This window comes from Rutidosis leptorrhynchoides, chromosome 6, assembly GCF_046630445.1.
Source record: "Rutidosis leptorrhynchoides isolate AG116_Rl617_1_P2 chromosome 6, CSIRO_AGI_Rlap_v1, whole genome shotgun sequence".
Classification (NCBI taxonomy): domain Eukaryota; kingdom Viridiplantae; phylum Streptophyta; class Magnoliopsida; order Asterales; family Asteraceae; genus Rutidosis; species Rutidosis leptorrhynchoides.
The window spans coordinates 290035785-290052143 of NC_092338.1; the positions used below are offsets into that span (position 1 = coordinate 290035785).

At 35.2% G+C, this 16359-nt stretch overlaps 1 protein-coding gene across 11 annotated transcripts; it reads left to right on the forward strand.

The window, feature by feature from the left end:
* Nucleotides 1–12978: 12978 nt before the first annotated feature.
* LOC139852974 (ATP-citrate synthase beta chain protein 2-like) lies at nucleotides 12979–15980 on the forward strand. 11 transcript variants are annotated; one of them, XM_071842330.1, is made up of 7 exons: nucleotides 12979–13446; nucleotides 14218–14482; nucleotides 14747–14843; nucleotides 14966–15043; nucleotides 15126–15264; nucleotides 15453–15604; nucleotides 15744–15977. In XM_071842330.1, the coding sequence occupies exons 5-7, from the start codon at nucleotides 15172–15174 to the stop codon at nucleotides 15796–15798; spliced, it is 300 nt and encodes a 99-aa protein (XP_071698431.1). In that variant the 5' UTR covers nucleotides 12979–13446; nucleotides 14218–14482; nucleotides 14747–14843; nucleotides 14966–15043; nucleotides 15126–15171; the 3' UTR covers nucleotides 15799–15977. The 11 variants fall into 11 exon arrangements, with proteins under 11 accessions (XP_071698431.1, XP_071698430.1, XP_071698433.1 ...); XM_071842329.1 differs by having other exon boundaries at nucleotides 14218–14272; nucleotides 14405–14482; nucleotides 14747–15043; XM_071842332.1 differs by having other exon boundaries at nucleotides 14218–14843; nucleotides 15167–15264; nucleotides 15744–15980.
* The last annotated feature ends 379 nt before the right edge of the window (nucleotides 15981–16359 follow it).

Genomic DNA, 16359 nt, shown 5'->3' on the forward strand with positions numbered 1-16359 from the left:
TGCACGCGTTTACTTGTTGAAGTACTTTATTAACTCTCGCGCTCAAGGTGAGATCATAGTCCCACCTTTTCAACAACTTTTATACTTTTAAATCGTGGGCTGAGAAAACATATACTTTGTTACATCTTGTACTACTTACTTTTATGTTTTGAACACAAGTGTGAAAACAAACATTCCACGTGCGAGTTAGAACAAAAATGCCTCAATTCGATTATCATTAGTTACACTTGCAGGGTGTAAGCGAGAACTTATATTGTGTGGCCATACGGGTTTAACAAACCCTCATTCGAACGGTTCGCTACCGTTATGCGGATGAAATATATTTTTGTGTTTTAGTGCGGGTTCTAGCACTGTGTGATGGGGTAACGTTGGTTAAGTTTTGATAATTGAGTGCTCGCGTATAACAACACTTTTGGAATGCAAATGATTTGGATAATCTACGTTATGGAAATACAAAATCTTGTGGTTCAAAAACAACGTTTAATACTTACTAAACCTATGATTTCACCAACGTTTTCGTTGACAGATTCTTCTATGTTTTCTCAGGTTTTGAATGCTTAGTGATACATGCTTCCGCACTCTTTTGATACTTGCTTGGATGTCGAGTATACATGCATTTTGGAGCATCTTTTGAACTTATTTAAACTGTGTCGCATAGTTTTCATTTGTACTTATAACGTTGTAACTTAACTTGTGGTCAATTATCTTTGTAAACTTTGAAATAATCTTTACACTTGAATGGATGCGACATATTTTGGGTCAAACGTCTGTTTTAAAGACTTATGACCAGGTAATGGGACCTACGTAGTCGACGCCGTCACTTGACGATTTGTCGGGGTCGCTACACCCGGAATGTAAGTCAATCTTTGAATAAACAGACGAGCCTTGTAGTTGATCAAATAAGTCATCGATTCTCGGTAGTGGGTAGCGGTTCTTGATGGTAAGTTTGTTCAACTCTCGGTAGTCGATACACAACCTGAATGTACCATCTTTCTTCTTGACAAACAAAACAGGAGCTCCCCACGGTGATGTGCTTGGTCGAATGAAACCACGCTCTAAAAGTTCTTGTAATTGGCTTTGTAGTTCTTTCATCTCGCTGGGTGCGAGTCTGTAAGGAGCACGAGCTATTGGTGCAGCTCCTGGTACAAGATCTATTTGAAATTCAACGGATCGATGTGGGGGTAATCCCGGTAATTCTTTCGGAAATACATCGGGAAATTCTTTTGCAATGGGAACATCATTGATGCTCTTTTCTTCAGTTTGTACTTTCTCGACGTGTGCTAGAATAGCATAACAACCTTTTCTTATTAGTTTTTGTGCCTTCAAATTACTAATAAGATGTAGCTTCGTGTTGCCCTTTTCTCCGTACACCATTAAGGGTTTTCCTTTTTCTCGTATAATGCGAATTGCATTTTTGTAACAAACGATCTCTGCTTTCACTTCTTTCAACCAGTCCATACCGATTATCACATCAAAACTCCCTAACTCTACTGGTATCAAATCAATCTTAAATGTTTCGCTAACCAGTTTAATTTCTCGATTCCGACATATATTATCTGTTGAAATTAATTTACCATTTGCTAATTCGAGTAAAAATTTACTATCCAAAGGCGTCAATGGACAACTTAATTTAGCACAAAAATCTCTACTCATATAGCTTCTATCCGCACCCGAATCAAATAAAACTTAAGCAGATTTATTGTCAATAAGAAACGTACCCGTAACAAGCTCCGGGTCTTCCTGTGCCTCTGCCGCATTAATATTGAAAACTCTTCCGCGGCCTTGTCCATTCTTGTTCTCCTGGTTCGGGCAATTTCTAATAATGTGGCCCGGTTTTCCACATTTATAACAAACTACATTGGCATAACTTGCTCCGACACTACTTGCTCCGCCATTACTCGTTCCGACACCATTTGTTCCTTTCGTTCTGTTAACCCCTGGTCCGTAGACATCACACTTCGCCGCGCTATGACCATTTCTTTTACACTTGTTGCAAAATTTGGTGCAGAACCCCGAGTGATACTTTTCACACCTTTGGCATAGCTGTTTCTGATTGTTGTTGTTGTTGCGGTTATTATTGTTGTTAAGATGATTGTTGTGGTTGTTGTTGTTGTTGTTGTTGTTGTTGTTGTTGTTGGGCCGTTTGTTGTAGTTGCGATTGATGTTGCGATTGTTAGGATAGTTGTTGCGATTATTGTTATAATTGCTATTGTTGTTGTATTGGTGATTCTTATCACCGTTTTCCTCCCACTTTCTTTTGACTTGCTTCACATTGGCCTCTTCAGCAGTCTATTCTTTAATTCTTTCTTCAATCTAGTTCACTAATTTGTGAGCCATTCTACATGCCTGTTGTATGGAGGCGGGCTCGTGTGAACTTATATCTTCTTGGATTCTTTCCGGTAATCCTTTCACAAACGCGTCGATCTTCTCTTCCTCATCTTCGAATGCTCCCGGACACAATAGGCACAATTCTGTGAATCGTCTTTCGTACGTGGTAATATCAAATCCTTGGGTTCGTAACCCTCTAAGTTCTGTCTTGAGCTTATTGACCTCGGTTCTGGGACGGTACTTCTCGTTCATCAAGTGCTTGAATGCTGACCACGGTAGTGCGTACGCATCGTCTTGTCCCACTTGCTCTAGATAGGTATTCCACCATGTTAACGCAGAACCTGTGAAGGTATGTGTAGCGTACTTCACTTTGTCCTCTTCAGTACACTTACTTATGGCAAACACCGATTCGACCTTCTCGGTCCACCGTTTCAATCCGATCGGTCCTTCGGTTCCATCAAATTCCAAAGGTTTGCAGGCAGTAAATTCTTTGTAGGTGCATCCTACACGATTTCCTGTACTGCTAGATCCAAGGTTATTGTTGGTATGTAGCGCAGCCTGTACTGCGGCTATGTTTGAAGCTAGAAAAGTACGGAATTCCTCTTCATTCATATTCACGGTGTGTCGAGTAGTCGGTGCCATTTCCTTCAAAATAGTCAAATGGAACAAGTTAATCATACAGAATATTAAGAGTAGTTAATAGTATTTCGTAGCATAATATGAACTCATTTATAAAAGCTTTTTCTTCATATTAGCGTTTTATAAGTTTAAATTCGGGTAGTACCTACCCGTTAAGTTCATACTTAGTAGCTAATATACAATTCAACTACTACAATTCTATATGAAAAACTTATTATAATAATATTTCGCTTTCAAACTTTTACACAATATTTTACAAACTTACAATACCGCTTATTTTACATATAGCATGAAATATAGCACACAATAAATTTGATACAAGATGGTTGTGAAGATAATTCTAGCTAGTACACAAGTCGTTCAGCAAAGGCAATAAAGACACGTAATTCATACGTCCAGAAACAAGTCATGCATTCTGGATTTACTAGGATTACTTCCCATCCTTGGTCTTGTGGAACATAACCGTTATGGCCGTTGATAAGACAGCGTGTTGTAACGTCGTCAAAGGGGCGAGGGTTACGTAATGTCCAACAGTCCCGTAACAATCTAAAAACCTCATTTCTTACCCCAATTACCGACTCCGTCACTTGTGGGAACGTTTTGTTTAATAGTTGTAGCCCGATGTTCTTGTTCTCACTTTGGTGAGAAGCGAACATTACTAATCCGTAAGCATAACATGCTTCTTTATGTTGCATGTTAGCCGCTTTTTCTAAATCACGAAGTCCAATATTCGGATATATTGAGTCAAAATAATTTCTTAACCCATTGCGTAAAATAGCATTTGGGTTCCCCGCAATATATGCGTCAAAGTAAACACATCGTAACTTATGGATTTCCCAATGTGATATCCCCCATCTTTCGAACGAAAGCCTTTTATAAACCAAGGCATTCTTGGAACGTTCTTCGAATGTCTTACAAACTGATCTCGCCTTAAATAGTTGTGCCGAAGAATTCTGACCGACTCTAGACAAGATTTCATCAATCATGTCTCCGGGTAGGTCTCTTAAAATATTGGGTTGTCTATCCATTTTGTGTTTTTATACTGTAAAATAGACAAGAGTTAGATTCATAAAAAAAAATACTTATTAATACAAGCAATTTTTACATATATCATAAAGCATAAGCACACTATATTACATATATTACACCACACGAATACAACTATCTTATTCCGACTAGCTTGTTTCTTCTTCTTTGGTTTTGGTTCGTTTTGCCAAGTTTCTAGGGATATATGATGTTCCCCTAATACGAGCCGTCGTAATCCACATTGGTTTAGAAAAACCTGGTGGTTTAGAGGTTCCCGGGTCATTGTTACAACTTAAGGACTTCGGGGGTTGACGATACATATAAAGTTCATCGGGGTTGGAATTAGATTTCTCTATTTTTATGCCCTTTCCCTTATTATTTTCTTTTGCCTTTTTAAATTCAGTTGGGGTAATTTCTATAACATCATCGGAATTCTCGTCGAAATCCGATTCATCGGAGAATTGGTAATCCTCCCAATATTTTGCTTCCTTGGCGGAAACACCATTGACCATAATTAACCTTGGTCGGTTGGTTGAGGATTTTCTTTTACTTAACCGTTTTATTATTTCCCCCACCGGTTCTATTTCTTCATCCGGTTCCGATTCTTCTTCCGGTTCCGATTCTTCTTCCGGTTCCGACTCTTCTTCCGGTTCCTCTTCGGGAACTTGTGAATCAGTCCACGAATCATTCCAATTTACATTTGACTCTTCATTATTATTAGGTGAGTCAATGGGACTTGTTCTAGAGGTAGACATCTATCACATAATATCAAACGCGTTAAGAGATTAATATATCACATAATATTCACATGTTAAAAATATATAGTTTCCAACAAAATTTGTTAAGCAATCATTTTTCAAGTAAACACGGTCGAAGTCCAGACTCACTAATGCATCCTAACAAACTCGATAAGAAACACTAATGCAAAATTCTGGTTCTCTAAGACCAACGCTCGGATACCAACTGAAATGTCCCGTTCTTATTGATTAAAAACGTTCCATATTAATTGATTTCGTTGCGAGGTTTTGACCTCTATATGAGACATTTTTCAAAGACTGCATTCATTTTTAAAACAAACCATAACCTTTATTTCATAGATAAAGGTTTTAAAAAGCTTTACGTAGATTATCAAATAATGATAATCTAAAATATCCTGTTTACACACGACCATTACATAATGGTTTACAATACAAATATGTTACAACAAAATAAGTTTCTTGAATGCAGTTTTTACACAATATCATACAAGCATGGACTCCAAATCTCGTCCTTATTTAAGTATGCGACAGCGGAAGCTCTTAATAATCACCTGAGAATAAACATGCTTAAAACGTCAACAAAAATGTTGGTGAGTTATAGGTTTAACCTATATATATCAAATCATAATAATAGACCACAAGATTTCATATTTCAATACACATCCCATACATAGAGATAAAAATCATTCATATGATGAACACCTGGTAACCGACATTAACAAGATGCATATATAAGAATATCCCCATCATTCCGGGACACCCTTCGGATATGATATAAATTTCGAAGTACTAAAGCATCCGGTACTTTGGATGGGGTTTGTTAGGCCCAATAGATCTATCTTTAGGATTCGCGTCAATTAGGGTGTCTGTTCCCTAATTCTTAGATTACCAGACTTAATAAAAAGGGGCATATTCGATTTCGATAATTCAACCATAGAATGTAGTTTCACGTACTTGTGTCTATTTTGTAAATCATTTATAAAACCTGCATGTATTCTCATCCCAAAAATATTAGATTTTAAAAGTGGGACTATAACTCACTTTCACAGATTTTTACTTCGTCGGGAAGTAAGACTTGGTCACTGGTTGATTCACGAACCTATAACAATATATACATATATATCAAAGTATGTTCAAAATATATTTACAACACTTTTAATATATTTTGATGTTTTAAGTTTATTAAGTCAGCTGTCCTCGTTAGTAACCTACAACTAGTTGTCCACAGTTAGATGTACAGAAATAAATTGATAAATATTATCTTGAATCAATCCACAACCCAGTGTATACGTATCTCAGTATTGATCACAACTCAAACTATATATATTTTGGAATCAACCTCAACCCTGTATAGCTAACTCCAACATTCACATATAGAGTGTCTATGGTTGTTCCGAAATATATATAGATGTGTCGACATGATAGGTCGAAACATTGTATACGTGTCTATGGTATTTCAAGATTACATAATATACAATACAAGTTGATTAAGTTATGGTTGGAATAGATTTGTTACCAATTTTCACGTAGCTAAAATGAGAAAAATTATCCAATCTTGTTTTACCCATAACTTCTTCATTTTAAATCCGTTTTGAGTGAATCAAATTGCTATGGTTTCATATTGAACTCTATTTTATGAATATAAACATAAAAAGTACAGGTTTATAGTCGAAAAAATAAGTTACAAGTCGTTTTTGTAAAGGTAGTCATTTCAGTCGAAAGAACGACGTCTAGATGACCATTTTAGAAAACATACTTCCACTTTGAGTTTAACCATAATTTTTGGATATAGTTTCATGTTCATAATAAAAATCATTTTCTCAGAATAACAACTTTTAAATCAAAGTTTATCATAGTTTTTAATTAACTAACCCAAAACAGCCCGCGGTGTTACTACGACGGCGTAAATCCGGTTTTACGGTGTTTTTCGTGTCTCCAGGTTTTAAATCATTAAGTTAGCATATCATATAGATATAGAACATGTGCTTAGTTGATTTTAAAAGTCAAGTTAGAAGGATTAACTTTTGTTTGCGAACAAGTTTAGAATTAACTAAACTATGTTCTAGTGATTACAAGTTTAAACCTTCGAATAAGATAGCTTTATATGTATGAATCGAATGATGTTATGAACATCATTACTACCTTAAGTTCCTTGGATAAACCTACTGGAAAAGAGAAAAATGGATCTAGCTTCAATGGATCCTTGGATGGCTCGAAGTTCTTGAAGCAGAATCATGACACGAAAACAAGTTCAAGTAAGATCATCACTTGAAATAAGATTGTTATAGCTATAGAAATTGAACCAAAGTTTGAATATGATTATTACCTTGTATTAGAATGATAACCTACTGTAAGAAACAATGATTTCTTGAGGTTGGATGATCACCTTACAAGATTGGAAGTGAGCTAGCAAACTTGAAAGTATTCTTGATTTTATGAAACTAGAACTTTTGAAATTTATGAAGAACACTTAGAACTTGAAGATAGAACTTGAGAGAGATCAATTAGATGAAGAAAATTGAAGAATGAAAGTGTTTTTAGGTGTTTTTGGTCGTTGGTGTATGGATTAGATATAAAGGATATGTAATTTTGTTTTCATGTAAATAAGTCATGAATGATTACTCATATTTTTGTAATTTTATGAGATATTTCATGCTAGTTGCCAAATGATGGTTCCCACATGTGTTAGGTGACTCACATGGGCTGCTAAGAGCTGATCATTGGAGTGTATATACCAATAGTACATACATCTAAAAGCTGTGTATTGTATGAGTACGAATACGGGTGCATACTAGTAGAATTGTTGATGAAACTGAACGAGGATGTAATTGTAAGCATTTTTGTTAAGTAGAAGTATTTTGATAAGTGTATTGAAGTCTTTCAAAAGTGTATAAATACATATTAAAACACTACATGTATATACATTTTAACTGAGTCGTTAAGTCATCGTTAGTCGTTACATGTAAGTGTTGTTTTGAAACCTTTAGGTTAACGATCTTGTTAAATGTTGTTAACCCAATGTTTATAATATCAAATGAGATTTTAAATTATTATATTATCATGATATTATCATGTATGAATATCTCTTAATATGATATATATACATTAAATGTCTTTACAACGATAATCGTTACATATATGTCTCGTTTAAAAATCATTAAGTTAGTAGTCTTGTTTTTACATATGTAGTTCATTGTTAATATACTTAATGATATATTTACTTATCATAGTATCATGTTAACTATATATATATCCATATATATGTCATCATATAGTTTTTACAAGTTTAAACGTTCGTGAATCACCGGTCAACTTGGGTGGTCAATTGTCTATATGAAACATATTTCAATTAATCAAGTCTTAACAAGTTTGATTGCTTAACATGTTGGAAACATTTAATCATGTAAATATCAATCTCAATTAATATATATAAACATGGAAAAGTTCGGGTCACTACACATTAGGCGTGATTAACCAAGATTAGTGTTCTAGTGACCAAAGCTCATTTGGAAATGAAGGAGGCAACAATCCTAAGCATGTTTGAACAGGTTTCGTGAATTATAGATGCCTGAAAGTGGTCAAACATTTTTCGATCAAAATCCGGAGAGTAGATTTCTGTGGTCGATCCACGGTCATCAGTGGAGTCGACCGTTCAACTCAGATTTCGTAAATCTGAGTGCAAGTCTCCACGGTCTGACCTGCGGTCGACCGTAGTCCTAACCGTGTGGTTTACGTTTTCCGTTTTAAGCTTTATTTGGGTTTTGGTCTTTCGCTAGAGTAAATGTGGATTAGTGACTTGTATATTTATATCAAGATGTCTACCATCATCTTTAGCTATGTGCATATGTCATCATCAAAACACTTATTGTTATGGGTTAAGATTAGTATAGTCACTAAGCATAATCCCATTATAACCCACGTTCTCCCCCCAACAGCCCTAAATGAAAACCAACAATCAATACACGGAATAAAAACATACATGAATAAAGTAAATATATAAGATGGTCTACCTTCGCCAGCGGCTGAAGACTTAATCCGACGCCTCGTCCGGCGAACTAAACCACTATTCGATGACTCAAAATCATAAGGAGAAGCAAACGACCGACGGGTGACAGATGCCAGAGCCACTCCCTCTATCACCTTATCCGTGAACACCATCCCGTCCAAACTCTATGATTGGAGAACTTCTGACACGGAAAATTCTGTAAAACAAAAGTGTGTCAATTTCTACTACTAATAATCAAAAGTACAACAAACCACGTGAGAAATATACATACACTACCTCTCCTGCCTCGTCGAGCAACGAGTATCCGGTCAGCTCAACTACAGCTTTTACTAACATTTGCCATTACAAGCATATGCTCATTGTATGTCCTCTAAGGAATCTTCAACCCCCTCAGCTGGTCAAAAATCTCACTGGCCAAGCCCGTCAACTTCTGTGGACACTGAACAGCAACAGTTTAAATATATATGAACGATAATCCCTCTTCGGAAGATCAGAATGGTTGGAAAAAACAAACTTCTGCACCCAATCGTCAGCAATAACAGATGGCTGACCAAGAAACTCAACTTTGTCTGTAAGCGTATACCAAACCGTGCGATACGTTGTTAACCGAAAGATACTTCTAAATATCTTTAGATCTAATGCCATCCTTAAACTATTGAAATACATCTCAAAAAGCACGATGGATCGAATTGCATTTGAATGCAAACGCCCAACATTAAGACCATAGAAGTTAAGGACATCCATAAAGAACTATGTAAAAGGATAACAAAGATTTGAAACCTCAAAAGGTCTCAAATAAATCGCGCATTGATTATCAGGAGGACCACAAGCGTGTTGGTGGGGCCTAGGTATAACAAGCTACAACTCTCGTAACTGAGGACAAAGGTAATAAACCCTGTCAAGATGTGCATCATCTACGATACTAGAAGCACGTAACACATCGTGACACGGCGCTGAAGCATTAGCAGGTCTAGGTGGCATGATGATTGATTGATCGAAGATAATATAGTAAGAATGGAAAAGTCGTTTTATTTTTGTGATATCAGAAAGATGAAATTATGAAAGCAAAAATTTGAAACAATCTCAAATATTGTTTTTAAAGGAGGGTGTTACCAATGGACCCCATCAACAAACTTAAAAAGTACCTCAAAATTTAAAAAAGAGTTTTACTTTGATTAGACAGAATCCAAGATGCATTTAATGTACGTCTAATAAGCTATTTGGACACATATTTAGTTTGGTAACGCAGCCGCTCCGGCTGGCATCACCAAAGTGGGGGACTTGATGATACACATACTAAATCCGTATCAAAAATGTCATATTTTCAATACGACTTACCATTTGTCAAAGTTCCATCCGGAATCAAAATCGGCATAACGGTCCGGGATAAGGTACGTTCTCCCGGACCCACCTAAACAAACCGGCCAGAAATTAACCGAATATGCTTCCGGAAAGAAATATCCCGGATAGAAGTCGGACGTGACTTCACATAAGCCCATCCTACCCGGACAAGTATGCCAGATACCGGCACCACTCACCCGGATACGAAGCACCGAGAGGTTACGAATCCTATTTCCATATCAAGGTATACTTAGCCAAATACGCTGGCCGCCCGGTAACTTCTACAAGAATGTTACGAACGAACATATAAGCCGGCTATAACCTTACCCGGTCAAGAGAGTACTGCGAAGTAACATTTGGATAAATGTTAGGCAATGCTCATATGTAAGTCCTCCCACCTAACCAAAGGTGTGCCACCCATCCGTCACATCATAGACGGATCCCGCACACCATTCCAGAACAATTCCACCATTTTAGAATAACCACACTTTTCCAAAAAAAATCACACCATTCTGGAATAACCATACCATTCCGAAATAATCACACAGTCTCGAAATAAAGCATGATCTCGGAACAGGCATTTGGTCCCGAAACAAACACATGGTCCCAGAACAAACACACGAATAGATCATATGCCACGTCAGCCTACGAATATAGGAAAGTTTGTTAGGTTTTTTTTGTTATGCCAATGAAAGGGACATGTGTCGCGTCAGCCCACGAATCCGGTAAAGTTTGTTACGATTATGAAAGGGACATATGCCACGTCATCATTCCTTCTAACAAACTATTTGAAAACATCTATAAATACGCACCATGGGTTATTCATTATAAAACACTGGACACATACTGTTACTCTGCTGAAATCATACTGTAACATTGTTCAGTCGAAAATACAACTCCAATCGAGATTCCGGTCGATATCAGAGTTCATCAATACTTAAGATATTAACTCATTCGATCTAATTAAGTGAGATTAATCTAATCGTTTGTTTTACGAAATTGGAATCCAGATTTAAAACGGGGTTTGCACAGTTATTGAAGTTAAAACAATCGATCAACACATTTTTCCCAAATTAAGCACTCAAGTCTAATTCTAAAACCACCAATTTAGATTTAGGCGTGGTCACTTAAATTGTTGTTAGTGTTCATTTCATTTTATGATATATTAGTATCATTTCACTTTTTTTTTTATAATGATTGTAGGAGTGTTTTTGTTTTGTTTTATCATCTTATTTTTTTCTTTTTCTCTTTAATACAAATACAATGTTTTTTAAGACTACATAAACTTAACTCACTATTCATTTCATTTAGCAATATATTGTCATTTCACTTTCTTATTATCCGCGTATGCTAAAACTTAAACTATTGTTACTATTCTTTTCATTTTGCAATTGTAACAAGATTTGGGTGCATTTATTTAAATAACGGAATTATAGTTAGGAGAGGATTGCATTTATTTAAGGATAAGATCATCTGAGATCGTTTGCGTGCGCGCTAAGCAAAGTTGTGTTAACGCGCCATTTATTTTCGGATTACTTATGAAGGACGTGCGCCCAACATGTAATACGCACGAGCGCCATGCGCAAAGGTACGCATATCATTACCTATTGTGGTTTTGCATTGGAGAATGGTTAACTTTTTAACCCATTTTACATGAACTTATTATTGAATATACTGGTGGGTGGGTAACTGTTTTTTTTTTTCTAATTCGTATCACATTGTATCTTTCGATCAAAAAGGTGTTTAAAATAAAAGTTAGACATAGTTTTATGATGCCGGCTCTGTACACTCATACATGTTTTTTTTTTTTTAAACGGCAAGCTTGCATCAGCGTATCATTTATTTCAACGACACTCATCATTTGCACACACACACGCGTTCGGGAGGAAACCCGAATCGCATTATAAGAACCCGATCCTTTAACCATCCCTAGGGGCAGGCGGACCGAGTTTGAATCCTGAATGGATCCGGGAGAAAACCCCCCTGAGGTCAATCTGGATATCCATATTTCAGGCAGATTAATTAATAGGATGAGCATAGCGAGGCTCGAACCCATGACTTAATCCTCAGCCCCAACACACAATGTGAAGGGGATGCCGTTGAAGCAATGCTTCGTTGGCTCATACATGTATACATGTTTGTATTTTATTTCAAGCCCAGGTTTTGAATTATACAACCACACCTTCAAATATAGTGGTTCACAATCTGAAGAAACATTTAATGAGCACTACAACAGAGTTCATGTAAGTTTCTACCATCTGGAGTGTAATGAATCTGCTTTTCATGGTGAGTGCATTTGTTATTGTCTGTTTTATCTTTAGTTGATTTTTTTTTACTTTTTTTTTGTTATTTAGTTGTGATTTGGATTTAGTTTTTGTTTAAATTTATGTATTTGATTGAGTATGCTCAGTTATATAAGTGTTTTGTTGATTTGTAAGACCTTTGGAAGTGAATTGTGTTAAATATTGAAACCCGTGAATAATATTGATAATAATAGACGGTATTTATAAAGTATAAGAACCCTAAACTACATCTAAAACCTAATGGAGCCACTACAAAAAAAATGCTTATTAATGACTAATTTTTTAGTGACCAATTATTATTTGGTCAATAATAATTTAATTTAGTGACCTTAAAAAGTTAGTCATTAAATTTTAGTCACTATATGTTATTAGTGATAAACAAATACTTGTCACCAAAATTTTATATATAGAGATCAAAAAGTGGTCACTAATTTGAAGAAAAATAGATACCACCAACTGATTTGGTGTCTAAAGGTATATGGGTCATTTCGCAATTTTTAAGTTTCTGGAAAAAAATAAAAAAATAAACACTACTATGTAAAATATAAATCATTCCATTCCCGAAATTAATCAATTATAGTAATAACATCACAGCTCCTCACGTACAAACCGCAATCGTCTCCATCATCTCCGGTAAATCAACATTAACCTCACCCTCACCGTCATTGTTGCCACCACACTCACCCGCTGTATTCACCGCTCTGCTACACTAGCTCCGCTGTTTCATACACTAGCGTCGGCCATTTTGCTAATTGTTACTCCGCTGTACACGGAGACATCGACTTTGATGTGAAAAGAAGCTCTTGTCGGGGATAATAAATAGCTGGATTCATTGGACTCATTCATCTCTACAATCTCACATGTAACCTAATTTCATAAAATCAAATCAATTCAAACTGAAGATCTATTTAGCAATAAATTAGGTTACGGATCGAGTGTAGAGTGTTCTTCGATCAATTTACCGCCGATGAAATTCTCCGATTGCAGTAAATCAATATATAACAACGAAAATAACTAATTGATCCGACTGCACGTTTGATATGAGGTATATATTATTATCAATTGGCGTATCATATTTTGCATCAATTCTATAGCTTTTGATATAATTGTATGTACATGTTTTGCAGTTTGAAGTATAATTTTCGTAATATGCACCTGCTTGCTTGTGATTTTTTATTACTACGTACTACAGTATTTAATATGCACTCCAGGTGTTCGATAAAATGTCTCGATGAAATTTGGTGTTAATTTGATTAGTTTAGTGAATATAGTATATTCAGTAAGTTAGTTACTCGTACATAAACCATTTATTAGGTATTTATGATAATGTAGATGTTACTCCTCGTGTACATAGATTATGGGGCTGTTTAACATGTATTATATGTGTTCAATACATGTCTCAGTTTGTAGCTACTTGTTAAATTGGATTTTAATGTTAATTTAGGCATACTAGTAGACATATAAGGGACAAATTAGATTATTAAATGGTCGTTGTGTTACTCAAGTTGGTTTGTTAGTTAAAGATAGTTATTTTTTAAGTTAATTACTTGTATTCTTCTTATCACATTGCCTTTAGCAGTATCTATTTTATGTACCTTAATGTCTTGACCTTACAATCTGTACGATTCCTATTGTTTAACTTGAGACATAAAATGCTTGAAACTTGGTGATAGGTTACAGACGCTGATCTAACTATGCTTGAACTAGATAATGAATTTTTTCTATAAAATACTTGTCTGTTACTCATTCATTAAATGTTCCAGCGTCTTGATGCCTTACAGAACTCATTGGATCTTATTTTTTATTGTTGTTATAGGCCTATACATGTTGCCTGCTGGAAACTTGCAATTTGTTTGGAGTTCATGGAAAAGGTTAGAAATGTGGAACTTCATATATAAAGTTTAAAATTTCAATGATCTTGATACCCTATATAGTTGAGGCTTTGATATGCGATTCTTGGATGATTTGTTAAGGTTTCTAAGTTATAGCACATGTGTTATCAGTTTAACTGAAGTAATCTCGCATCTATGGCTGATCCTTGGACTATAAAACTTTATAGTCATAATAATGTTGTAGTGCTGGTACGTATGTTCTCCTTATAAATGTGTATCAGCTCTTAACTAATCCTTGATAAAACTTTATAGTCATAATAATGTTTTTATTTATATACTTGATACCTCCTTAAAATTAACTATTATTTCTATATTGTTTTTAAATTTAACTGACGAGAAGCAATAAGTACTCTGCCATGATATGGTATTACAATGATTTATGTTGATATATTTGAACCGGTAACACATGTGCTATAACTTAGTAACATCTGTAATTATTTAACAAAAGTGCAGGTACTATTCTTCCCTGAGAACTTTGATCATATATTACTTGTGTCTCGTGGTGGGAAATTGAAGTGGGGTTCTCAATTTCTACAATCAATACTCTTAGGCATGCTACATTTTTTTATGTATTATATAATACTATGTAATAATATATAAATATATACTATATATATATTAGGGGTGACATTATGATGAGTACTTTTTTTAATGTTTGCGAGTCGGTATTAGATTGTTAGCTGATTGGTAGCTACCAGGTTGGTTAAAACACATTTGATCCACGATTTTGGTGTGACGACTCTTTAAAAGGTAAAAAGCTTTAGATCCTTTTTTATTCATGACGATCGTTTATGTATAAATTACTCTTTGACAATTTTCTCTTTTGTTACAGGTTGTTATGTTGACTAATTATTTTATTTGTTCTCAATGAAGATTTGATGTATAACATAACCAAAAACAGAGGTTTAGTGTTTGTTTCAATGAGATTACATGAGGAAGCATTGGCGGCTTTCACACATCTTCAATCATATGTAAGTGTATGTTTGGCCATGAACTGTTTCTTTACTCGTAATGCTGACATCAGGTTCAAAACATTCACTTGATTTTCAAAACATAAGAATTTGTTCTGCATTTTGGCTGAGTATCTCTTCACCTTTGATCGTACCAAATTCAAATTTATTATATGTAAACACTTAACATTCTTCATGGTCCATGCCAGTTGAAAATGATTGTTCTAGGGGAACTATGTGGTCAAGATAAGTACTCCTTAGTTGAAGCCCTTAAATCCGGAAAAATTGATAAATCAGTATGCGCTTGGGTCAGCGGAACTTGTGCTCGTCTCTTTATGTCTGAATTTAATTCGGATTTACGGTGAGTGATGAATTGTTTTTCTTTTACCCTTGTTGGAAGCATAGACTGTCAATTTCCTTTGTTTATCTAATGTATTATATTATAATTATAACTATATTATATAATTGTAATTGTAATTAACCCCGACTTTATGTTTCAGGGGATCAGGAGTGATGGTGAAATGGACTGTAGAAGCTAAAAAACAAGCACTATAGGATATTTGGAGCCATTGTCCTCACATTGTATGAGGCATTTTGATAATTGTATGAGCATTAACAGGACATGATGTATAAACTTCTTGTGATTCATATATTCATATTATTATTACTATTGTTATGTATATATAGTGCTGGTAATTGTTGTTTAAGAGGTTATTTGCATGTTCATTCTTGTTAATTAGAAGACGAAATTTTATGTTCAATGATGGCTGAGAATACATCTTATTAATATTGTTGACCATAATTGTTATAGAGGAAGCAAATTTTAACAATTGTAATCATGTTTTGGCAAAAGAGTGACCACTTTTTGGTCGTTAATGATCAATGAGAGTGACCACTTTTTGGTCACTAACTGTCAATGTGAGTGACCACGGTCACAGATGGTCAATGCGAGTGACCACTTTTTGGTCACTAATGAGCAAAGCGAGTGACCATTTTTTCGTCACTAGTAGTAGTGACCATAAAAAGTGACCACTATATGTTGGTCACTATAGTGACCATTTTATTATTTTGGTCTCTAATAAAGTTTTGTGACGGACCTATAGTGACGAGAAGTGA

Bases quoted from the DNA above. Each gene is read 5' to 3' on its own strand.
- LOC139852974 (XM_071842331.1), top strand. From the start codon at position 15,172: ATGTATAACATAACCAAAAACAGAGGTTTAGTGTTTGTTTCAATGAGA. The intron at 15,265-15,452 runs GTAAGTGTATGT...GGTCCATGCCAG, and splicing joins TCACACATCTTCAATCATAT to TTGAAAATGATTGTTCTAGG. The intron at 15,605-15,743 runs GTGAGTGATGAA...TTTATGTTTCAG, and splicing joins GAATTTAATTCGGATTTACG to GGGATCAGGAGTGATGGTGA.